We start from the raw sequence: 25,555 nt of genomic DNA on the forward strand, positions 1-25,555 counted from the left end.
AGTTATAAAAGTGAAACAAAAGCTAAAGGAAAAAAAAACTGGCCAGGCTGCTCGCATACAGACAGGCAGGCTGTAGCAATCGCAGCCTATCTCTCCAAGCCGCTGCGCCCCGCCAATACCTAGAGACGCCGGAGCCTCGTACACGTTCAAACACAAAGGGTAGGGTTTTTTTTAAAAAAAGATCTTCAAACACTTCCGAAATGAAAGTTAGGGCCATCGGATTAGCGTTTTACTCGCCACTTCACGTTGATTCGGCGCGGCTTGTGTAGGTGAGTACATGGCCCTCGTAATATTTTCTTTTGCCTAAAGCAAGGAACTATTTATGGCAGTATGCTCAGGGAAAGCGGATTTTTTTTGAGGGGGAGGGGAAAAGTGCCCAGCGATTGGTATAAAACATGCAAATTAGTTCTTTAACCGCAATGCAAAACAAGTCTGGCTGACTTGACGGGATAGATAAACAAGCTCACTCTTTGATGTATTTTTCTGGCTGTCACTTTCTCGTTTTTATATATTTTTCAGATAATAATTACGTCCTATTACGAAATACAAAGGGATTCGAGGGCAGATTACAAGAGAGCAAAGGTTTCATTTGCCCGCTCTAATCAAAGTGGTGGGAGTGCTGTGATGGAGAGGGGTCTGTAGAACGTCAGAGGCACAGAACACAGGGGCTTTGCCACGTAATTACAGGCTTGTATTAGCAGAATCTCGTCTCCCTGGGGTCGCCAATTTTAATTTATTCGGCGCAAAAGAATCTCTGGACGGCACTCTGCTGGCTTTTGAAGTGCCAGAAAGGCCTTTTTTTCCCCCTGCAAGGAGGAGAAGTACTGCACACTTCAGAGTTCCTCCCGCCCCGAGTCTTACAGCAAAAAAAACTTTCCTTCTCTCCTGTGTGTGTGTGTCTCCTTTTAAAAACTAGAGTAAGTTGAGAAACCTCACTCGTGTACATCTGCAAAACATCATTCTTTCTAAACTGATGTCACCTATGTGAGTCAAGGAGAAGGAAGGACAACTTTTCTTCAAGTTCTTCTGAAGTTGGCTATGTGCTGCTGTTGCATGGGCGTCGGAACAGCTATCAACTTTAAGGAAAGTTTGCTCATTTTTTTAATTGTTTAAAAGCGTTTCGAGTCCCCCGGCGTGCATTCAAGTGTGTGGAGGTCTGTTATCTGACTACGTTCGCCTAAACTGGAGACGAAGTGCGCCGAGGCTCGGAAGGTTGCTAGAATTCGCAGATACAATTTTTGTTTCCCAACAAAAAAAAAGATTTTTTTAAACATCTTAAACCATGACCTCGAGTTATCCCCATGTAATGGACAGACAGACGTCCTCTGTGCCCAGTCGCTTGGAGAACACTATCACGGCCAACATAGACAATTTACAGTCCAAAAAGAACTTCACGGTGAGTCACCTGCTGGATCTGGAAGAAGTGGGGGATATGAACCTTCAGCAGGCCGACGAAAGTGTGAGTGAGGCAGGCAGGAAACTGCTCGAGTCCCCGGCGGTGACCAGCGGCAGTGACACTCCCCAACAAGAAAGTAAGTGTGAGCAACTAAAGAAAGAAACAAATAGGGGACACGGGGTTACTAACGGGATTATCACTGTGGCGCAAAGAGGGATCATCGCATTAACACTTATGTGTAAATGTCATAGAGCCGTTTGTTATTACCAAAGTGTGGAGATATCGCTTGGCAGAGTCCCGAGGCGCCTATTAGGAGGCAGCTGGAGATAAGAGTTTGGGGGAAAAGAAATGTAGAACAATCATTTTTTTGAAACAATGACAGTGCCGGATCTCACCTTTAATAGCAAGAGTCCCCACATTCCGCTTCCTTTTTAATTAAATAATAACCTTCCCATACAATAAAGCTTTACGCAAAAGTTCACATCCGAGGTGTAGAGGAGAATGTTCACTGGCACCAAGATCGAGTACCGCTCGCCCGGCACGCTGAGTTCGACTAGTGCAGGTATGTAGAGAGATGTAGAGGCGACATAACTGAGTGAGAAACGGGGCAGCCGCCAGGGTCGGGAAATTGGGAGTATTTTCGGACCCTAATGTCACAGTGCAATGTGAACGCTGGTCAGGCTCTTAGAGGCTGATTTGATGGTTCACACTACTTCAATGGAAACTATTTCAAGGACATGTGCAAATGCATAGTAACATTGAATCCAGTTGCTTTGAAAAGTCAAGGCACCTTTCTAAATTCGAAGCTAATTGGGGGAGCGCAGGGGTTCAGGGCTTCAGTCATTCAGCAACCTATCGCCTCCATTCGGAGTAACAGACTGCACTTGATGGTTCATTCTTCCAGGGCATGTGTAGGCATTACAAGTGGACGGATTGAATTTGACAAAAGTGCTTTAAGTGTCCCCACAGACAACAACACTGGTAATGACAGCTAATCTGATTAGTTTGATAAATTGATTTGTCATGCATCAGCGATAAAAGACGACATCTTTGTTTTCAATGAATCATGCCTAGCATGTAAAGCTAAGGAAACATTTACTTCTCATTATCCACGGCAACACGGCGGCCAAAACACAAGCGTTCCCCGCGCACAAAATAACTGATTTTATCACTTAAAGAAGTAAAATAACCATCATCTCCAGTAAGATTTGAACTTCCTGTAAGTCTATATAGTCGCAGAGATGAGTCTATATAGGATTCTGCATGTGAATGACTTTAAAACTGTTTCTCACATTGAATACGCAGGCTTTTGCGCACACTTGGGAAAATAATATCAGTTCAGAAACAATTTAACCTCCAACAGTCTAATTCAACATTTTATAAAGTTTAAAAAACTTTAAAAGGACTAAAAAAACTTTAATTGGGTCCTCTTCCATTGCTGGCACCAGTTTGCCAATAAAAGATAAGGGAAAAGCGTGTAAAATTCTCAGTTTCTTTCATCCTGATGCTGTTAAGATAAAGATTGTTAGAAGTTTTCCGACTGCCTATGGATCAGAGTGAGTTTGATGCTGTGCCTGATTGATGTGAGGTGTTTAGAGCGTGCCTCGCGCTCTCTCTCTCTTTCCCTCCAGAGACCTCTACTGACCATTAGATACGGCTTAGGGAGCGAGTTCAGCCTGAATTCATCGGCCCCCACCCCCTTTACATCTCTCTGACAGCACAGCAGATGTGGATCGGCGCCGGCAATGTGCCCCTGACCGGAGATCTGCCTTGATCCTCTGGTCTGAGAATCTGCCCCGAGCAACAGAACGAGCCTGACATTCTGAAGAAGGCCCCGGGAAGTGACTGCTAACATTTTATAGTTTATAGTTCTTCACTACATTTTAACTACCCAATTATGAAACATTTTGATGGTTTAAGGACATTTTGTATCAGTAATGCGTTTCGCCGTGCCACTTATTAACCCAGGGGGCTATTGTAACAGAGGAAGGGAGTCTGGACTGATCAAATTAAACTTTGTTTTCAGATGAAGGCCCGACCTTCCCAATAAAGCATTCATGGTTAAAGGCCCAGAATCACCCGCTGGCCTCCAATTTGAAACAATATTTGATAATATTAACCATCACATTTAAACCAAAACCACCAGAAGGTAATTTGAGGATATTGTCCTGGATTTCGCCCCGCTTATCCCACCAGCCAGTGTGACTCTCGACGCAACATATTCCGGGGAGACCTCCATTCTTTTCACATAAACTCGAGTGATGATCTATTCAATCTACACATTTCACACATTTGATCACATAGCACACCAAAATGTGGCATTCGGGGACTGACTCGTCCGCAGAAGCAGAGTGAGGGCTGAACAGAAAGGAAACAACGATGACATCAGTTCCATACATTGGAAACATCGATTGCTTTGTATTTTTCTGCTGGTGAAGATGTGAGGACTTCTATTTGGAAAATATGCATTGAGCAAGAGTCTAAGTTGCTCAACGTTTAGAAGAATTGACATCATATTAACGATTCACAATGCGTAATAAATATGTTTCAGTGACACTCCTACCAACAACAGCACCGTTATGTAACCTTCCAGCAGCCTGGATTTTTAATATAGATTAAGAGGCAAACATTCCGATTTGTGTTCGCAGAGACAGGGCGTTTGCAATTTGTTTATAACAAGAAAAGATGTTATTTATTAACCTGACTCAAACCTTTAATTATCGGTTACAGATGTAAATAATTATTTAATATGTTTGACAGAAAGAATCATTTTGGTAGAGGTTGGTAGGTCTCTAGTGGATTTATACGAAGATTGTAAATTGCTGGAGGCTTGATCTGAACCACTTTCGTGCTGAATCAATCCGTCCATGATCTGTTGCCCTAATGTAGCCGCCAAAGAAATCACAAAACACACATTAACACGGAGACAACTGGAAGATTCGTGCACAAGATAAAGGAACCATTAACGTGCAACAATGTTAACAGCATTGTAAGACAAGAGTCTAAACAGGGGAGGGGGCGGAATACACAGCGTGGACCACAACAGAAATCAACTATCTTTGCACGGTCTAAATACACAGCGCACCCAATCGAATAGTTCTTTAGACAGCATTACCCAATCGTCAATTTCTTCAACTAACCTGTAGCACACGCTCATCAGGCAAACTAACTGTATCCTTAAATCGATATCCATAAAACCTCTTATTAGAAAATGGCTTTACCTTGAAAATTCACTCCTTACTACATGCCAGACATCCGCCATGTACAGTTGGCAATTTCTTAATACAAATGTGGAGCACTGATCTATTATGAGATACAACTAATTTATACAACATGTAACGCACACTCATCCTTTACGACATTGTCTATATGTTAGGCCACGGCAAAACGTCGATAAATCTGGAATGCTCGGTGACTTTGCCACAGATCTTGATTTTCCAGTGATGGAGAGGTAGCCATTTCATTGCAGCTTAGTCACTGAACGAACAGCCATTTGATGGGCAAAGAAAATATATTAACTAAATATTTCTCTAATCCCCACGCAAGTTTCCTGTGCTAGGAAGTTCCCTGTCGTGGTTTCAGTTCCAGTTATAGCTCAGGGAACCTGTAAAACTTGCGACAATATTGATGCTCAGCACGGTTTAACCCTCTCATCAATCAAAGCAAAGGCATGGTTTTGGAATTGGGAATTACAGATAAAACAAACGGGGTATTCTCTTAATGGAAAGGTGCAGCCGCAGGCATTCAGGAAATTAATAAGGTTCGAAAAACATGGAGAATGAAAGCTCAGTTGTGATTTATAAACTAATACCATTCCAAAAGGGCTCGAAAGGCAACAGGAAAGATTCATCTGATAAACTGAATCAGTATCATCCCAAAAATGCTAAAATCTCAGAAGGATACCTCAATGGGGGTGCTTTGTTGCATAAAGGATTGCTAGGAAATACATGGAAGTTTCATCTGGACATTTGCTACTCATCGAATGTGTTTGAGAAGCTTTCAATGTCGAGTCTCAATTCCAAGTGTGAAAATCGAAATGGGAATTATTTGCAGTAAAAGGGGGAACCTGCATTTTTATTTCATCTTTCACTCCATTTCAACTTTGGGGCAGTCACAGAAGGGTTTTTTTTCTTTCCCACAATGGTAGTGGTTTACCTAAACAGGCAGGAGCTTCTCCGGCTAAGTGAGATATAGTCTGGCAAATCAAATTGCGGTGGTGTTCAACTGGCAAGTTCCTGAGGTCCCTGTACTTCGAAATAGAGCCTTTGTCTCTTTTAATTTTCTGAGTGCTAACTGATTAAACGGTGCGTGTAATTCTTTTTTATGGAGTGTAGGTGATAAAATAAACACAGAGCAGAAGAAAAAGCGGAAGCAGAGGAGGAACAGGACCACCTTCAACAGCAGCCAGCTGCAGGCTCTGGAGAGAGTCTTCGAGAGGACGCACTATCCGGACGCTTTCGTACGTGAGGATCTGGCCAGAAGAGTCAACCTCACCGAGGCCAGGGTCCAGGTACCTTTTTATTCAGTCCACTATTTGCATTGGAGTTACAATTACCTGTTACAGTTCATTCGCAACCCACTTGATATAATTGATTGGGGGAAAAAATGGGCAATGAAGTAAAGATGTGTTTTCACAGACCATTCACTGACCATTTACCGTTGCAGGGTCTGTTGCTAAGAGTTTTTTCATTGTGCTCATCATAGCAGCTGATCACCGAACGATTTTGCCCAACTCTTGACTTTCAATGAAGTAAATTATGTAAGTTGAAATGATTAAAAAAGACAAAGACAGCACCTTTTTATTCACCTCCAATATTGCACAAAATAACAAATCATTTCGCTAATATGGAAACACGGATACTTATAGGATGAACCAAGGCTGTATTTTGGGGATGCTGATTTCCTCCAAGTGTCAGCCAGATCAGATTAGATGTGAACACAGAAATGTTTGCATATCCCTTTATCCATAATGTGCACCAATATTTAGCATCTTAATACAAAACGTACGAGAACCAATAAATGTTGGTGTTCAGAATTGCAAGAATTTCCTTGCCATTATTCATCTCGAATTCCCTGATATCGCACCGACACTGTCTTTACCCCTTCTTGAAATCAAAGCTCAAACATTACCAGTGGTGGTAGACCTTGCGTCGAGCTCGGAAGTTCTGGAGAATGTTAGCATACAGGCAGTGGGATACAGCATCACTGAAATTGGAACCGGACATTCATTCATCTCGCTGGTCAGGCCCTGCGTTCAATCCCAAAAGTAAGCGCAGAGTTTAGTGGAAATTTGAAATATGGGTATATTATTAATATCATGGCAGGCCACCCCCTGCTGTCTGAACATGACTGCACAATATTGGCTAGTACATTTCCGACTGAGAAAACAATATTTTGTTTCTCTGGGTCCGAGCTCTGGTTTGTTAGACGTTGCAACTGATGCAATTTTTCTGCTTTAATGTTCTATTGAAAACTACTATATAATCAGCCGGGATTCGTGAGCAAGAAAACTGCCAGTCAACTTAGATATAAAACTATTGCTTCAAAAAAGTTGTACGGGCTTCATGATAGGAGCTACGTTTTAGCTGGAGCTTGCATTGTCCGTTTTACTTGTCCTCGCCGTATGATTGGCCAATGTAATATTTAAAGAGTCATTAGTGTGCATTGTCCTCTTTGAAACTTCAGTAACTTTTCATTCAGGTCACGCTTCCTTTTAATGTAGCCCAGATAGCACTCCGTGCCAGGCAATAATATAGTCACGGATGCTGTAGACTGGGAGTGGACTGGGGGCGGAGTGGTGGGGGGGGGGGGGGGTGACATTTTGGCCATACCGATTCGAGAAGATCATCATTTTGCGGAATACTAATGAAAACGTCTCCATTTTGCCTCTCATCTCAATTTACAATACAAGTGAGCGCAAAAAGTGAATTCCAAACTGTACATTATTCGATTATCCGGTTACAATCGATACTTGAAACTTGTTTTTTTAAAAATCCCATGTACCGATTTTCATTGTGAGTGGAATATATGTGACACATGACCCCAATACACAGCACACACAAGACCATAAGAAATAGGAACAGGAGTAGGCCATTCAGCCCTGCGAACCTGCTCTGCCATTTAATAAGATCGTGGCTGATCCAGTACTCACTAAGTTCACTTTCCTGTCTTATCTCCGTAATTCTTGATTGCAGGTAGAGAATGTGTGCAGTATATGGGTAGAACATACAGTATGTTTGAGTAAAATGCGCACAGTACAAAGGCAGCATAGACACATTGACAGAGCAGACAATGCAAGGTATTTAGCGCCTGTAAGTATTTGCTAAAGGCCAAAGAGAACCTCAATTAAACATTAGAATTTCCAACAGTTCTGGAGACAGTTCTTGGACTATCACAGATCTAAATGTAAGAAAACTGTAGGTTAGAACTGTAACTGAAACAACAGGTATCTTCAGATTGAGAACCAAGTCTCCAAGCCTCATGAGCATTTTCCAGCATTTCCTCTTTTTGGTCTCCAAGCCACGTGATGGATAATAATATAATAAATGAATCAAAAACAGGAAAGACACTACAAATGGAAACACCTTCAACGGTAGAGTGTTGCCTAATTTTACTCTCACGTTCTTCTCAATGACCAATACAGATGGATGGTCAAATACGCTGCGTTTTTTGGAAGGGAAACCGGTCCCATAAAAATAAACACTCCACAAGCCCCATATTGTGACGCTTTGTTAAAATGTCACCAGGGAATGGACGCCGAGGAGTACTGATGCTTTTATATAGGTGTGAGGATGGCTAGCCAGATTCCTTCGGTAGATTACACTGAGGGTAACGTGAATCTGAAATAAAAACAGAATTTGCAGATCAGGCAGCGTCGGCGATAAAGGAGTTAACGTTTCAAGTCTGTGACCATTCATCAGAACCTTTAGCAGAATGTTGCCTGACGTCAGGTCCACATACTATTTCTCTATACCCTCCCACTCTGCGGAAAGTAACAATACCTTCCACCCACCACCCACTGCTCACCATAATCTCCATTGTCCAGGTCAGACACTTCAGTACATTACCCTGGCTCCAGACAACCGCTTCGCAACATGAACGTGTCCGCATGGTAGCCTCTCAATTTCCAGGCAGATATCCCTTAAGTTTTATTCTATGTATTAAAATGTTTGCCTCCCTTTTAAAAATTAAATATCATTAAACGTCAGAAAGCTACAAAGAATGAATGTGTCAATATGTTTAGGTTTTAGACCGACAGAGAGCTATGGATACTTGCAGAGGTCAGCAAAATCCTTCAAGTTGGATCGAATACTCTCAAACTTTCTGCGTTGACCTGCTCATTTAAAAAATCTAATACATAACATTGCTTGTTCATAACACTGAGTTTGGTTTGGCAAACCAACTAAGATCTTATCAGCGACTAGACTCCAAAGTAATCCCAAAATACTAGAACATTCCAATCTCGTGCCCAGTCGCGCAGTTGACAAGGTACTGACTGAATTGTATATTTACAGGAATCAGAAAATGATGAAAAAATAAAATAAACTACAATTTATATATGCATCTAACTCCACATGTGAGAACGTAAGTTAGTTGCAATTTGATTGTAAAGAAATCCACTTATCAGGCCCGGCATGTTCGCTATATTTTAATGTGTCAGAATGGCTTTAACAGTGCCAGAAAAAAATGGATCATGCCGGCCATTTATTGAGGTTGTTTTGAGATTGGTTAGAGAAGAATTTGTACAATTTACTGAACATTGCACTGCCCATAAAATATGATTGTAAGTAACTAGTTTTGCAACAACGTTTGGCCCTCAGTAATCCAAATTAATGCTTTTCACAGATCCGGGTAGGCGCATGATTAATATCGCAATTTGTGCGAGATTGGCACAAGATGTATTCTTTTAAAAATCCAGATATTGTCGCTCAGACGTTTATAAAGCAGACTTTAAATTAATCACAAACGTGATATCCATCTTCCCATATAATGTAAATCCTCCCTCCCCCCACCAAACACACACACACACGCACACATGCATGCACACCGCTTTCATTTTGTCGCTAATTGTAAAGGAGAAGTTTAGATTGGTGCCTTTCCCAGCAGATTTTTTTTAACTGCCAGGTAAGGAACTTACTGAAATAGACAAATAAGGGAAACAGGCCGGTTTAGCTGCACACTATCTGGGAACTCTGTTAGATTGTAAATCTTCCAAATGAACGTTTTAGGAAAAGCATTAGGTGTTGAACCTCGAAACGGTCATAACACAGAAACGTAGAAAATAATAGCAGGAGTAGGCCAATCGTCCCTTCGAGCCTGCTCCTCCATTCATTTTGATCATGGCTGGTTATCAAATTCAATAACCTGATTCTGCCTTTCCCCCCTATCCCTTAATCTCTTTATTTAGGGGCGGCATTGTGGCACAGTGGTTGGCACTGCTGCATCACAGTTCAGGGACCCAGGTTCCATTTCTGGCTTGTGTCACTGTTTGTGTGGAGTTTGCACATTTTCCCTGTGTCTGTGTGGGTTTCCTCCCACAGTCCAAAAATGTGCTGGTTAGGTGAATTGGCCGTGCTAAATTCTCCCTTAGTATACCCGAACAGGTGCCAGAGTGTGACGACTAGGGGATTTTCACAGTAACTTCATTACAGTGTGAATGTAAGCCTACTTGTGACAATAAATAAACTTTAACTTTACTTTTACTCTTTAGTCCCAGGAATTATACCTAAATTCTTCTTGAAATCACCCAACATTTTGGCCTCAACTACTTTCTGTGATAGTGAATTCCACACATTCACCACTCTCTGGGTGAAGACATTTCTCCTCACCTCAGTCCTTATCCTCAAACTATGACCCCTAGTTCTGGACTCCCCCACCCTCGGGAACATTCTTTCTGAATCTACCCTGTCTATGGAAACTTAGAAAATAAAAGCAGGAGCAGGCAATTCAGCCCTTCAAGCCTGATCCGCCATGTGTTTAAATGTAAATCCATCCATTTGAGGAACCTAATCAAATGGAATATGCACCCCGAGAAACTACTATATCCAGAAAAGTCAGTCGTTTTAACAAGATAATCAGCAAAACCAGTAGATTATTTGGTTTCTATTAAATCTAAGAATTCAATTCGTGGGTTACTTCTGTATGTCCTCAGGATCAGATTAGCTTGGAGTTTGTGGATGGGTGAGACAGCAATGCCTTTCTTCTGGGTTAATCCCAGTGAATCCACCCCTACCAATCAGAAAGCAATTTAAAAGGCACAACTTTGTGTTTTGATAATAGATTAATATTTTGTGTCCTGTAATGGAATCTCTTTGGAGATTTTGTCCGAGGTGTCATTTCTCCTAATGAAATGAAGGTTCTGTACTGAATATTACACTAGGGCAGACATTTTGTGTGAATTCAGTATATAAGGAAATGAGTGAGATGCCTTGGGCTTTGTTAAAAATGAACGAGTATTATCAGCCAGAAGTTACAGAAGGTTAAATGTTTTGCATTTATTATTTTATTCTCACTTTTCTCCCAGGTTTGGTTTCAAAACAGAAGAGCAAAATTCCGACGGAACGAGAGAGCCCTGCTGGCCAGTAAAAATGCCTCTATCCTCAAATCATACAGCGGGGAGGCGGTGGAGCAGCCCATGGCCCCGCGTCCAGCGCCCAGAGCCCAGGATTACCTGTCCTGGGGAACGACATCTCCATATGGGTAATCTCTTATTGGTAATATAGTTGTCATCTCTAACCACAATGCTTGCAAATTGTCCATAATATAAACGTAACCAAGTCCTCCTGAGTCAAGTCTCCAAGGCTCAAAATTAACTGTCCCAAAATGACTCCATAGGTAATATCATCTATAATCTCATAAATATAAACGATTATATACTATGCCATGCAAATCTACTTCATCTCACACAACCAGAGTTAATTTGCAAAATGACAATAAAATCACTTGTCCTGAAGTATCCTCTTGGTATAAATGTAATTTAAAAATGTATTTGAATATAATTACTTATGAAAAAATGAGACAGATGCAGAATAATAAATACTGGTGAGGAACATAATTAAATAATCACATTTACTGACATAACATTGACTGCATTTCAAATTAGTTCATTGTGGACCTTTTTGGGACATCTGGAGAAAGTGAATGATGTTGTATAAATGCAAATGATCGCTTTATAGTGGAAAAGGAGGGGGTATCATTACCTGGAGGAAATGTAATTGAGATCCTGTTGATATATGGAGAGCAAAGCATCACTGGTTTATTACTATCATTGGCATCCCAAAGTATGATAATAGCCTGGAGCTCACGCATTGGTAGCTGTTGCCTGTAAAATGAATTGGTTCTCAAAATGGTCGCAGTGTTTCATTGCTTTATTTGGCATTGCCATCTAGGTTGAGAGCGGTTCTGTGCATTTAGGTTTTCTCCTGTTGACACTGTAGAGGAAATTTAGCGGAAAACTCCAGGGAGTGAAATCCACAGCAGCCCCGATGTCCTATCCCCACTTGCAAATCTCAGGGCCTCAATGCTGAAGTGTTTAAACAAATCTAAAATGACGAAGAACTGCACCTGTGCCACATATGTTTTTTGTCCATCTGAACTTGACGGTAGGCAGCTAGTTATTTAAAGCGATTTATTTACTTCAGATGATCAGTCCTCACAGTAGGTAGACTGGCAGTAGCCATGCTTATTAGTAGCAAGACATCAGTGGCAAAAGGACAATTAATAATGGCAGGGAAGTAAAGTACAGTCATGGCTTCAGAGTTTTGAAAACTCAAGGAAATTAGGATTTGAGGTATTGCACTGTTCATTGTGACAACCAGGAGCTAAATCATGCACAGGCTGAGTTCCTATATGGGTGTGAAACAAAATGGGAATCTCATCCACAGACAGTATTCAAATCCAAAACCATTATTCAATAGATTGAAAGATGAGTAATATAAAAAAAAATTATTTGATTTCAGATGTATTTATAGTTTATTGACGTCACAGGAAATTTAAATTCAAATTACAGCCATACATATTTATTATTTTCTAATATACTTTTACTGAATTTTCTGCTGAAATTGTGTGCCCTAACCATACTATGTATTGTTTAAATGGCCTAGCTAGAGATATGTGGAGTCCTGAAAGTGTTCTGTTGGGGACACGGAACATTCATTCGGGAAATATATTTTGAACTTACAGTCAAAGTCAGCTCTAATATGAGGGTTTGGATATCATGAAATTTAGACAATCCCAATGCCAATGCTCTCTGTATAAGAATCAAAGCTTGGACATAAATGCTCCCCACAATGTCATATGTAGTTCTATGAAGTCCAAAAAAAAATCACCCAACTGCATTCCTCACAGCAGTCACAGTTCCTCAAATCCAGCTGTTCCTCCGTTGATAAACTTCTCTGAGTCACAAGATTCTATGTTGAACATCCATTCCAGGACTTCAGCACAAAAGTCAGGGCTGACACTCCAGTCTGGTACTGAGGATAGGCTGAACATTTGGAGCTGCCATCTTTCGGTTAGAGGCCCCATCTACCCTCTCAGGTGGATGAGAAAGATCCCATGGCACTATTTTGAAGAACAGCAGGGGAGTTATCTTAGATGTCCTTGATCAATATTTATCCATCAGTCAACATGACAAAAACGAGTTTGCTGTCTCTGGCCATAAATTAGGCAAGGGGAATGTGCAACAGGACTTGGGTATCCTTGTACACCAATCACTGAAGGTAAGCATGCAGTTGCAGCAGGCAGTAAAAAGGCAAATGCTATGTTGGCCTTCATAGCAAGAGGATTCGAGTACAGGAGCAGGAATGCCTTAATACAATTACACATGGCCTTGGTAAGGCCACACCTGGAATATTATGTGCAGTTTTGGTCTCCTTATCTGAGGAAGGGTGTTTTTGCTCCAGATTGATTCCTGGGATGATGGGACTGACGTATGAGAGATTGAGTCAGTTAGGATTGTTTTCACTGGAGTTCAGAAGAAGGATGGCGGATCTCATAGAAACCTATAAAATTCTAACAGGGCTAGACAGGATAGATGCAAGAAGGATGTTCCCTTTGGTGGGGGCATTCAGAAACAGGAGCCACAGTCTGAGTATATAGGGCAGACCATTTAGGAGTGAGAATTTCTTCACCCAGAGAGTGGTTCGCCTCTGGAATTCACTACTACAGAAAGTAGTACAGGCCAAAACATTGAATGTTTTCAAGAACCAGTTAGGTATAGCACTTGAGTTGAAGGGGATCAAAGGATATGGGGGAAAGGCATGATCAGGCTATTGAGTTGGATGATCAGCCATGATTATAATGAATGGTGAAGCAGGCTAAAAGGGCTGAATGGCCTCTTTCTGCTCCTATTTTCTATGTTTCTATGTAACATTGCTGCAACATTGGCTGTAAAGTGTTTTGAGATGTCCGGTGGTTATGAAAAGTGCTATATAAATACATTTTAATTTTAATGTGGAACAATGTTATCAGAGCCATTAAAGCTCTTTTTGAGGTAAAAATTGAAAGGAATTCCACACTTCAGAAGTTTCCCCATGCTTCTCCATTGCTTCCAATTATGTACACACCACTCATCCTATGTTAAGTAATTGTAAATACACTGGGACAGTTGTGTGGATGCATTACATTTCTACCTTCATTATTTATAGTGTCCAAGAGATTGAGTTTAAAACAATCATTATTGGCTATTAATTCCATATCCCAATTCCTAGAGGTCTTTTCAGTTGTAATTAGATTCTGTAATTAGGTGGTTAACTTTTTGATGGTTCATCTCATGTTAGCCAGGGACCAGCTGCTACTTGTTAAAAGAGTTTGCCCTTTGTTAATTAGTGGATTCAGTAAAGAGATCCTTCCCGACTGCATTCCTCACAGCAGTCACAGTTCCATGCATATCAAATATGCTGGATGTAAATAGAAGGCAATGGAAATATTGTTGTGGAGTGTTGCAATTTAGAGCTGGATCATATTCAATAGTTAATTGTGTCTAATCACTTTAGTATTTGCTTTATTCATAGTGAATATACTTTGATTGAATTGAAAACTTTATGACCTTCACCCGCTGTCAGTATTCAAACTTTTAAGGTCAATGACAAGTTAGGATAAGTATTGTTTTTAGAAGGGAAGTGTCACTTAATTCTAAAATTTATACAGTGAAATGCAATCTCTCACTTTCCTATTTTTTTGATATAGTTTATATACTTTAAAACAGTTAGGGAGGGGCAGCATGGGTGCTGACAGTTTCCATTGAGGTTTCTAATAGGACATCATTAAAATATGGTATAATGATTTCGTTAGTATAGAGAGTTTGTTGCAGCTACGATATTTCTACCAATTATTTTAATGAAATAGAACATGAAGTTGTCACGAGATAGTTCTACACAAAACAAATGCTTCAGTTGCTTCTGACCAACAGTTAGGAGGCACAAGATGCAAGTGAACAGATCTCCCTTACAGTATTTATATTTGACACAATTTAGCACTGGATTTTGAAAGGAGCATTAACTATGAAATATATCTTATTCTTAGGGTACAGTGCAATGTTGTAAATACAGTAGAGCAAACATTTCCTTTCAATTTTACACTGATGTGCATAAAAGCAGACAGCTTAGTGCACAAGCAACTGAGTTGTGCAAGAAGAAAGGAATTTAGCTTGAACCCAGGTTGCAAGTTGACATTATTGTTAACCTATTGTGCACAGTGAAATTTACCAAAGCACCAAAAAATAAAGAACCATCTCCAACGTTCAATTAAAAAATGTTTGACTATCATAAAGTCAGATGCACAAAGAAAACAGAATCTTGCTATTTGTTCCTTTAAGTATTTGCTTCCAATTTACAAGTGAATTAGAACAGAAATCATCACTGACTGAAAGCTACATTACTTCAGTATATGGTGACCCCACTACTTACTGTCTAACCAAGTTGCAAAGCAGAACATTGACCTATGTAAATAACTGCAGTAACCGTGAATCTAAGAATACAATTTACTTAATAATTGCACTTAAAATTATTGTCTCTAATATCTGTCATTTTTTGTGGAAACTACAGAGTCAAATGATCAAACTCACTTGTAAATATTACTAAGAGTTAGGAGGACAATAATGTGAACAGTATTGTCAAAGAAAAAAGTTCTACTTATGACTGTGTAATTTACTTTAATTGGGCACAGATTGAGAGATAGTGGAAGGAGTTTTACCATCCTGCCTGCCACGGGAATCGTAGCAGGTGAGGGGTGGACCATACAAAGGTCCATTGACTTTGGGTGGGATTTTCTGGTTTTTGGGTGAGCTTGGCCAGAAAATCCCGCCCAGTGTCTCTTAAATTTTTTCTTCCATTTTCCCTCTATTTAATTGTCCAGTGACATTTATTGTATCTGTTTGAGTTCAGGTAGTCAATATCTTCCACACCTCTGACACTATAGCTTTGAAACCAGTAACTGGATGATAGAGAAGCATGGCTTGTGTGTAAAGTAACCCTCCCTTTGGGTAATAATTGGTCATTCCAATATTGTGGCTGTAATTGATAACTTAGCCCTTGGGAGATTTGAAGACAAAACAGCTTCCTACCGTTCAGCGATATAGAACAGACAATTAATGTTAAGGTTATTTCCACAAGGGCTTCATAGGTTCCAGGGTCAGCTGTTAGAGCACAGGATTAACCCCATGAAATGTTAGCTCCACGCTATGACTAGAATGGCAATGTGCATTTATGTAACACATTTAACGTATAAACATGTATCAAGACAATTCAAAGAGGTGTAATCTGACAAAACTAACTTTAGATAATCATTTATCCATCTTTCATTTGCGAACTGTTTACATTCTAGTCCATTAATACTTCCAGGTCAGGCAAGTTCCCAAATTTCTAATACTGAACACATGTTTTCTAGCCTGTGGAAGGGGATCTCATTGTGCATAATCATTATTAACACTTCATATTTTGAAATAAACAGTACTGATCCCTTCATATAACTCACATAATCCATATAGTCATGTATGTGTATCCTATCTGCTCTAAATGTTCATCTAATAGATGTCCGCCAAGAAATTAACATGTGGAAATCCTTACCTTCCTCAGTTTTCTCTTCCTATAATCAACATGCTTTCAAGCTCGACATTACCTGATTAATACTTCTGGATTTATTCTATTTTCTGCTCATTTCAACTTTGGTGGTGTCTTGAAATGTAAACCTTTGAATACTTTTTGTGCTTTAACATTATTAACACAGACCCCTAATAATCTATCTTCTAATTAGTGGGTAGGGATCATAGTTCCAGACCCAATTTCCAGATATGAGCCAGTAGTCTTGTCTGAAAAACATTAATCTATATATCCTGTCTATCCACTATTATTTTCCATATAACAGTTACTCACTAATCAACACATTATTTGAAAACTATCTCAGTGGGAAGCAACTTATTTCTACCAGTAAGACTCATCTTACAGGTCACATTTCTGGCAAAACTCCTACCGTTGATAATTTTACCATCATGGTCAGCAAGTACGAACTGGGATGGAGAGAAGAAATTTCACACCATCGTAGCTTAATCAAGGATTTGCATTTATGATTTGCTTTTATAGTGCACTTAGCGAAGTGCAAGATTCCACTAACTCCTGATGCATCTGGTGGCAGCCCCGAGTAAATCTATCAGATTTTCTAAGGCTGGACCGAGTAAAAATGAATCTTCCTCATGGCTCACTTTAACCAATGTGAGAGATGGGGGTGTCAGCTACTGACACTCATCTCTCTCTGTGTGAGAGATGGGTGTCAGTAGCTGATAGTCCTTGCACTCCACTAAGTGCAACATAAAAGCAAATGAGTTTGTATTAAAATTCATGTATCTCACACACTGTATATTTGTCCTGCCAGCCGATTTTCCCCTTTTTTTTGTACTTTGTTTCTTTTATTATTTCTTTTCTCACATGGGCCCCACGAACCATGATCTCTGACAACCGAGAAGCACACTGGAAAGCTAGTCCCAATCCGCATACCGCATCCGCATATGAGACAGTAGACTGCCATTTCTTCTCTCTTGTAAACAAAATAACTGACCTCCATTTAGCTCCTTCCATGTAGTGTAAATATTGCAGTTACCATGAGAAAAATCATGAGCATAAATTGTTAATCCTAATCTCTGACAAGGCATGTTATCTGAATTAATACATTTTACTTTATCCCTTCACTTTTTCCATTGATTTTCTCCACTCCTTTCCTTAAACAATTCCACCAACTTCACTCTCCAGTATTTCATCCAAGTGACTGCTATTCATGTGTGAACACAGGCAGTGAATGCTGGGCATGGAATTTGACTGCAGAAGGCATCACAGCCAAGCTAGATCTTGTCCTCACTTGACACCCAAACCTGTACAATATGTAGCAGGAATCAGTGACTAACAACCATTACAGCAGCAACTTACATTTATGTAGCGACAGTTATTAGTGTGTGGAACACTATTTCTCCCTCACAAAGCTGGGGTTACTGAGATCACTTGTAGTATTGCAACAACCGATGTCCCATTATCAGTTGAATGAGCACAGCTCAGTGATGAACCCTCTAACTTTTTTATTTTATTACTTAGTGTTACAACAGTCATTGCTTTTACTCACAAAGCCATCTGAAGAGTCCTGAAAATGTAAATGTTCCTGTAAACGATCATGGTGCAGAATATGTTTTAATAATGTACATCACACCTACCTACAACCCCTTCTCAGCACACTTATTAATATGTGTATATGTTACATAGACAGAGACTGTCATGTGGAATAACCTGAAAAGTAATAATCTATTACTACTATTGCCATTTTCATTGCCATTGCTTTCAGAAACAGCTTTGAGTATACCTTTTATTTGTCCCAGGACATCCTGATATTAGTGACAATAAACTCCTTGCCCCGTCTGTATAGATTGTATCAGTACTTTCTACATGTCCGCTTTATATTTCTTCTCCTGTTTTCTAGTCAGAGGGAAAAAAATAATGCATTGGAGGCAGGGTTTTCACAGCATCCAAAATACAGTGAAAAATTATCTTTTTAAACAATGGACTCTGTAGATTTAAACCTCCTTAACATGTAGGCTAATGGCTGCTGTCAATAATCAGAAAGCACACACTCGCATGCATGCACACACAGATGCACACATATACACATCATCACAACATGCACACACACTTGGTTTTAATGCTGACTATATGCAACACAATCTGAAATGTATTTATTCACTTGAAACTGAAGTTATTCATTTGGAATGATTGCTGTGTCAATAATCTGATGTCAATAGAACCTTATCAATAACCAGTACATCAAGGGTAATTTCCACATTTTCTGTGCACAACCTTTCTAAACAGACTCTATACACTTGAGGATCAACCATACCCTACTGCTAGTCTCTTTGGCCGCACATCCTATTGGACTCCATAAGTCCCATCCACAATTCCTCTGTACACAAATGGGTATGTATCAATCACATTAATATACAATGTACCCATATGCCTGGATATAAAGAGCACTGATCAGTAACACTCAGGCGATGTACATCACTTACTTTATAAAAGCTGTGGTTCAGATTTGTCAGAGAGCATGGTTGACCCATTTGTTATGTATCTGTTTGCCCTCGAGTTTCCTTTTTTCTCTCCCTTTCTCTTTCTCTCTCACGCACATATTTAATTACACACAAATTAAACCTTTATTTTTCTCCTCTCTATGTGGATATGTTTATTCTCATAGTTATCTAAGCAGAAGTATTAATTCAACTGAAAGGGAAGTTACTACTGAGAACAGATATGTTACCAAAAGAAAAGACACAGAGAAAGTATAATTGCCAGCTACGTGATTTTTATCATACATCATTGTTAAATATATGATATTTTATTTATAATAGCCAGAACAAGTTTTCAGCTGGAAAAATAAATGAATGTTATCAGTTTAACTTGTTTCGGTAAGGCCTTGTTTCCATAATGAGTTTAAACCTACATTCAAATAATGTTTATTGATGATTATTTTAAGTAGCTAATAACAATTTACATTTTTATAGCATCTTTAATATAATTAAGATCCCAAGATGGGATATAACAGGAGCATTATAAAACAAAATATGACACTGAGCCACATAAGGAGATACTGGTCCAAATTACCAAAAGCTTGGTCAATAAGGTAGGTTTAAGCAGTGTCTTAATGGAGGAGAGTGAAGCAAAGAGATGGAGAGGTGTCAGGAGGGAACTCTAAATCTTAGGTCCTAGACTACTGATGATTAAAATTAGTGATGCTCAAGAATTAGATAAGCATTGATATCTTGGAGGATTATGGGGCAGGATGGGTGATAGCATGGATTGATATGAAAAGAAGGATATGCATTTTAAAATCAAGATGTTGCTTGGCTTGGGATCAATGCAGGTCAGTGAGTACAGTGATGTTAGATGAACAGGACTTGATGCAGGTTAAGAAATCATTGGCAGAGTTTTAGATGCTTTCAATTTTTTGGAGAGTAGAATGTGTGAGGCCAGCCATGAGTGCACTGGAATAATCAATTCTACACATAACAACGGAGTGATTGAGAGTTGAGCTGTAAATCATTGAATCATAGAATCCCTACAGTGGGACAGAAGACCTACAGTGCAGAAGGAGGACATTTGGCCCATCAAGCTGCAACAACAACAATCCCACATAGGTCCTATCACCATAACCCCAAGTATTTACCCTGCTAGTGCCCTGTCACTAAGGGACAATTTATCAGGGACAATCAACCAAACCCACACATCTTTGGAGTGTGGGAGGAAACCAGAGCACCAGAGAAAACCCACACAAAGGGAGTATGCGCAGACTCCACACAGTCAGTGGCCCAAGGCTGGAACTGAATAGAGATCCTTGGCAGTGTGAGGCAGCAGTGATAACCACTGTGCCACAGTGTCGCCCCTGAGCTGAGCCAGGGTGTCATTGGGAGTCATTATGGAAAGGAAATAGGCTATCTTTGTGACAAAGTGAATGTGTGGTTGGAAGCTCATCTAGGGGTCAAATATCACACCAGGACTATTAAAATCCTACAAACCTTCAAAATGTACTATAGCTATTTCTGCACCATTTAGAACAGCGTTGGTCATCCTGACAGCCTGTCATCAACATTTTATTTGTATGGTTTATAAATTGAGATCATGGAAGCATGTGGGTTAGTTTCAAGTGAAAAACAGGGAAAGGCTAAGTACAAAGATAAGAATGCTGCATTTAGGAAAGTAATAAGATGCTATGATTTAGAAGCAATGCATTAAGAACAATAATGTTTTGTCGTGAGAGTTTGAAACTGTGTTTGTGAGTTGTTGTATCAGGTCTCTAGTTTCCATTGATTGGTTATGTCGTACTCTTTAAGTTTAGTTATACTCTACTTTCAGCATTGATGCAAGGGCTTTTACCCATTTCTTAAACACAAACTTTCATATAAATGACTTATAATTTGGTGGTGATTTTAATTTTATTGGGTAAATAACATCTCTTGATAGGCACAGACAGTGAGTAATGAGGAGGTTTCCCCTCAAACAAGCAATTGTTTTCTTTTTGGTTATATCCCATTCACCCAGAGTTATTTATAAATGATATTGGCTTTGATTTGCATTGATTGCATTTCAGGCAGGCCTGAGTGCAGCCAATGGATAGCCATATTTTTACAGCCATATTAGTAAAAATAACATTTAAAAAGATCCCCACGTGATCCACTATAATTTTAATGCTAGTTTCAAGCTAACAGGTCAATCAGCACTTCACTAAATGAAACATTTTAATTAGCAGCCTGATGATGGTGAAGGTTACACTGTTCTGCAATGTGATTTGAGCACATGTGTGCAAGGCTCAACCTTGTCTGAGTAAAGGAAGGGTGAAAACATATTAATCAGCAATACCAGCTAACATAACTCTAAAGCAAATGCTAATGGCAAATCAGTAGTCACGGCACTGTGCTCACAATATCTTCTTAAATAAAATGCATTAAAAGTAGAAAGAGTTTCAAAATATATTAGAGAGTTGAAGCAATGAAAATTTACTTAGTCAATCACTGTAGCAGTGCAGAACTTTGTAAGCACTGTTGGCATTATAAAACAAATAAATGAAATAATCAAAATTAAAAGCAAAATACTGTGGATACTGGAGATCAGAAATTTTTAAAAAAGTTCTGGAAAAACTCAGCAGGCCTGGCAGCATCTTGGAAAGAAACAGAGTTAACATTTTGAGTCTAATATGATTCTTCTTCAGATCTGCTCTGAAAAAGTATCACATTTATTTCAGAAAATAATCTAAAAGTTGATCCAGGGAACTGAATAATTTCATGGTTTTGAGATTGGGCTTTTTCCTGAATTTTTGCTTGATTAGAGCAGCCATCACCTTTACACTGTGACAAATACTATTCCTTATATATTCATACTGTCTTTTGGGTCATTAACATCTTGAACTTCCTTTGAACCGCAGAGATGGTCTTTATGTAGGTGGAGGTAGTAAAGATAGGTAGCAAGATAGTGTAATAAAGAGCCAGAGATTCTGGGGACCTTCACAGTGTGTTAAATGAGTGAAAGATCTACATGCCACATTTAAGACAAGTGTAGGAGCTTGTAGTGGGATCTATCTATTAGCATAAGTTAAGTGACAAAGGTAGCTACATTCTGGGCTGCAAGGTAAAGAAAGCTTGAAACAATCAGATCACCCCTGTATAAAGATAACAGTTGGAGAAAGCTTCTCTGAAGTCCAAAGCTTTACTAGTTTCTGCTTTTCTCTTCATAAAATGCTGAACTCGGAAGGGGTACTTTTAAACTTATAAAGTGAAATACTCACATGTAAGTTCTTAGAGTAATGTCAATAAGTGGACATGTTCCTGGTTAAAGAAGTGGAAATCTGAGAAAGCATGCAGAAATTTCGACTAACTAATGACTATTTCCCTACTGATCAGATGGCACCTGACGCTCAAAAAATGCTCGCGTCTGGAGATTTACTTCCAGCAATGCTATGGCGGGAGGGATGGTGTTTAAGATTTTAATATCTTAAGGAGCCCAGTAAATTAGACATGACGGTTGGGTGTTACCTCAGCCACAGGTATCCTGTTACTTATTCAGATTAAAAAACCATTCAATGGTTGGAAAGCTAATTCTGGATCATGTGTTTGCGAACCTTTGGTCCACATCCCCTTTGCAGCTGCAGGAGTTCCACGATCTCTCTCACAATATGTTGCGGGTATGCTGTAAACTTCATTCTCTATTCACTCTCCCATAGGTTGCGATTCAATTCAGCGCCAGAAATTGTTAATGGGTCGCTAGCTACACCCTTTCACTCTCCAGACCTGTGTACGTGCAGTAGAGGCGAATTCAAAACAGTGCGAATGCCAGTTGAGACGGTTATAAAGAATTAAGGTCCCCAAAATCGCATGTTTCAGAAAGTTATTTAATTACTGTAGCACCGAGGCCTGTTTTTCGTGTGAAATGTTTCAGACCAACAAATCATCTTGGAGAGTGGAGAGAATTAAAATGTGTTCAATTGCGAACGGGTGATTTATTTTACAAGATAGCTATAGCATTTGTTTTGTCAGTAAGTGCTTCCGAGTGACCATAACACGTTCTCAATTTCCCGGATATAAAAGTTTCCTAAGACAGGCTCTTGATACGACTACACACAACTCATAATTTCCCTCTATATAATATGAAAAACCTGCTGAGTTAAAGTAAAGTTAAAGTTTATTTATTAGTCACAAGTAAACTTACATTGACATTGCGATGAAGTTATTGTGAAATTCCCCCAGTCGCCACACTCCTGCGCCTGTTCGGGTCAATGCACCTAACCAGTTTGTTACATGCATAAACACGCTCTGAATTAAAATGGTATCAAAGAAAATGTGTGTGTGTGCTAGTTAATATTCTGTGTGTTTGTTCCGCAGTGCCATGGCCACATACTCCTCCTCTTGTGCTACCACTAACCCCACTCAAGGAATGAATATGGCCAACAGTATTGCAAACCTTCGTCTCAAAGCCAAAGAGTACAGCTTACAAAGAAATCAGGTGCCCACCGTAAACTGAGCGCCCTTCATGGACTACAGCAACCACGGGTCCGTCCATTCCCTGCAACCAGACCGCAACAGCAAAAGGTCTCACGGAAGGGACAAGAACACTCAAACTACAAACAGCAACCAAATCCCCAATACAACAGGCAAATAAAAACATGGACACGCACAAATACTTGACCTGTATAGAGCCAGAATTGCTGACGCGTTTCATCCCTGTGGATTTTTAAAATAAAGATAAGAGTAAGTATATATTCCAGTTTTGTCAAAACCTTTTCCATCCTGGATTTAAGAAATACGGGGACACAATTTTCAAACTTTGGCTAGACCAATTGCAAGATTTTCTTTTGTTGTGCGTATGTTTTTAAAGAGGCTTTTATTGGGTCTCCAACCGAGTGTTGTATTAAAGTTATATTGTATTGTTTCTCTACAGATTTTACATTTTGTATCCAATGACAAGGTTATTGTTAGCAATGCATTTTTTTCTATAAAGGCAAGCTTGATATGGCAATTTTTTGTTGATCAAACAATTTTTTGAAATAAGGCAAATCTGATTTTCTATTCTGTCTACGTCTGTAACAGCCTTTATAACTGTTCTTAAAGGAGAAATGATTCTTTGGTGTACAATAAAGTAACAAGCACTCAAAGACGTGGGTTTATATCTGACTAGAAATACATCAATAAATTATTACGAAAATATAGTTGGTGCCAAACGGGTCTTTTTCAAAATTAATTTGTTGTACAATTTCGTTACAATAATACTGTATTATACACTCGAGCCAGGTAGAAAATAGACCGTGGCCATTTATATCTGTGTAGCTCAGTTGACTGTATATATACAATTGATATTCCGGACTGAATTTATTCGTCAGCTGTGTTTGTTGCTTGAAAGCCGAGTTTCTAAATTTCAGCTGTGAAAGTCATCAAGATTACTGTACAAAGCGGTCCAAACCCCCCAATCCTTCCCCATCCCTCTCCCCAGTCACACTCACCTCCCACCTCAAACCCCTCAGTCACTGCCAGGAAAGGAAGCCAAGGTTAGCTGTTATAAACGTTCCTCACATAATTTACTGAAGGGTGATTTCTACAGAGATTTATCCAATGTAAAGAAAATTCAAAGTTAAGACAGTCAGGTACAGAGCAGAACAACACTTAGGAGTTGTTAAAGCGGAATCTGCTATTATTTGGAGTTTTTGAAAACACTCCCCATAAAACGAGTCGAATACACCAATACATAAATATACAGTACCCAATGTAATTAGTATAGGCCTCTAGTTACCGGCCCACAAGTGTTTGGGTTTAAACAGTGCCTTCCCCCACAGCAGTCCTCTCAAAGCACTTTGGGAGGTGGCAAGGGCGAGAATGGGACCGAAGATAATTTACAGCACGGCAACATGCCATCGAGCACAACTGAGGCTGATTTCTGTGCTCCACACAAACCTCCTTCCACGTATTTCAAATAAACCCTGTAAGCACATCCTAGCATTCATTCCTCCCCTATGCTGCTCTGCCTTCAATAAGCCTATGCTGTGATCACTCCTTGTGGCAGCGAGTTCTACATTCTAACCACTGCCCGAGGAACCAGGTTTTAGGGTGGTTTTGAAGGAGAGCGAAAGTAATGAAAACAATGAGATTCTCAAATGAATAAGACGCCAGTGGCTGAGAGATTGATTTGGCTGCCAATAATGAGCTAAGGGACCGGGAAGGGATTAAAACCAGTGAGTGGAGCGTCGGCTGTGCACTCGGGATGTGTTCTTACAGGATCGAGTGAAACTACAGTAAGAACTGAAATAAGGCCGAGGGCCTTGAAGTTGACACCGGGAGGGAGGGGTTTCATGTGTTACTCTGAGAACGGAATCCCCTCCACAAACAATGTGGCTGAATCTGCTGAAAAGTCGTTCCACTCAGTACTTTGACCCTTTCCCGATTTCCATAAAATTCCAAAGAACTTGCTTCCCTCGACGAGTCTCTCTGGGTTGTTATTTCCCAAAGCCTATCCCCCCTGCCTTTCTAACCCTCCCCCAATACAATTGCTCCGGTTTTTCGTCTCATTCCCAAAGCGGCCGCCTCATTTTGCAAAAGATCTTTTGAAAAGTTAAAGTGGGCAGGATGAGGGAGGCAGGGAGGGAGATTTCAGGCAGGGC

At 39.8% G+C, this 25,555-nt stretch overlaps 1 protein-coding gene across 3 annotated transcripts; it reads left to right on the top strand.

The window, feature by feature from the left end:
• Nucleotides 1–24,111, top strand: prrx1b (paired related homeobox 1b). 3 transcript variants are annotated; one of them, XM_078218359.1, is made up of 6 exons: nt 1–269; nt 520–1,532; nt 5,731–5,906; nt 10,920–11,095; nt 18,736–18,840; nt 23,289–24,104. In XM_078218359.1, the coding sequence occupies exons 2-5, from the start codon at nt 1,283–1,285 to the stop codon at nt 18,806–18,808; spliced, it is 675 nt and encodes a 224-aa protein (XP_078074485.1). In that variant the 5' UTR covers nt 1–269; nt 520–1,282; the 3' UTR covers nt 18,809–18,840; nt 23,289–24,104. The 3 variants fall into 3 exon arrangements, with proteins under 3 accessions (XP_078074485.1, XP_078074486.1, XP_078074484.1); XM_078218360.1 differs by lacking the exon at nt 18,736–18,840 and having other exon boundaries at nt 49–269; nt 10,920–11,109; nt 23,289–24,111; XM_078218358.1 differs by lacking the exon at nt 18,736–18,840 and having other exon boundaries at nt 50–269.
• Nucleotides 24,112–25,555: the final 1,444 nt, after the last annotated feature.

Source organism: Mustelus asterias, chromosome 8, assembly GCF_964213995.1.
Source record: "Mustelus asterias chromosome 8, sMusAst1.hap1.1, whole genome shotgun sequence".
Lineage (NCBI taxonomy): Eukaryota > Metazoa > Chordata > Chondrichthyes > Carcharhiniformes > Triakidae > Mustelus > Mustelus asterias.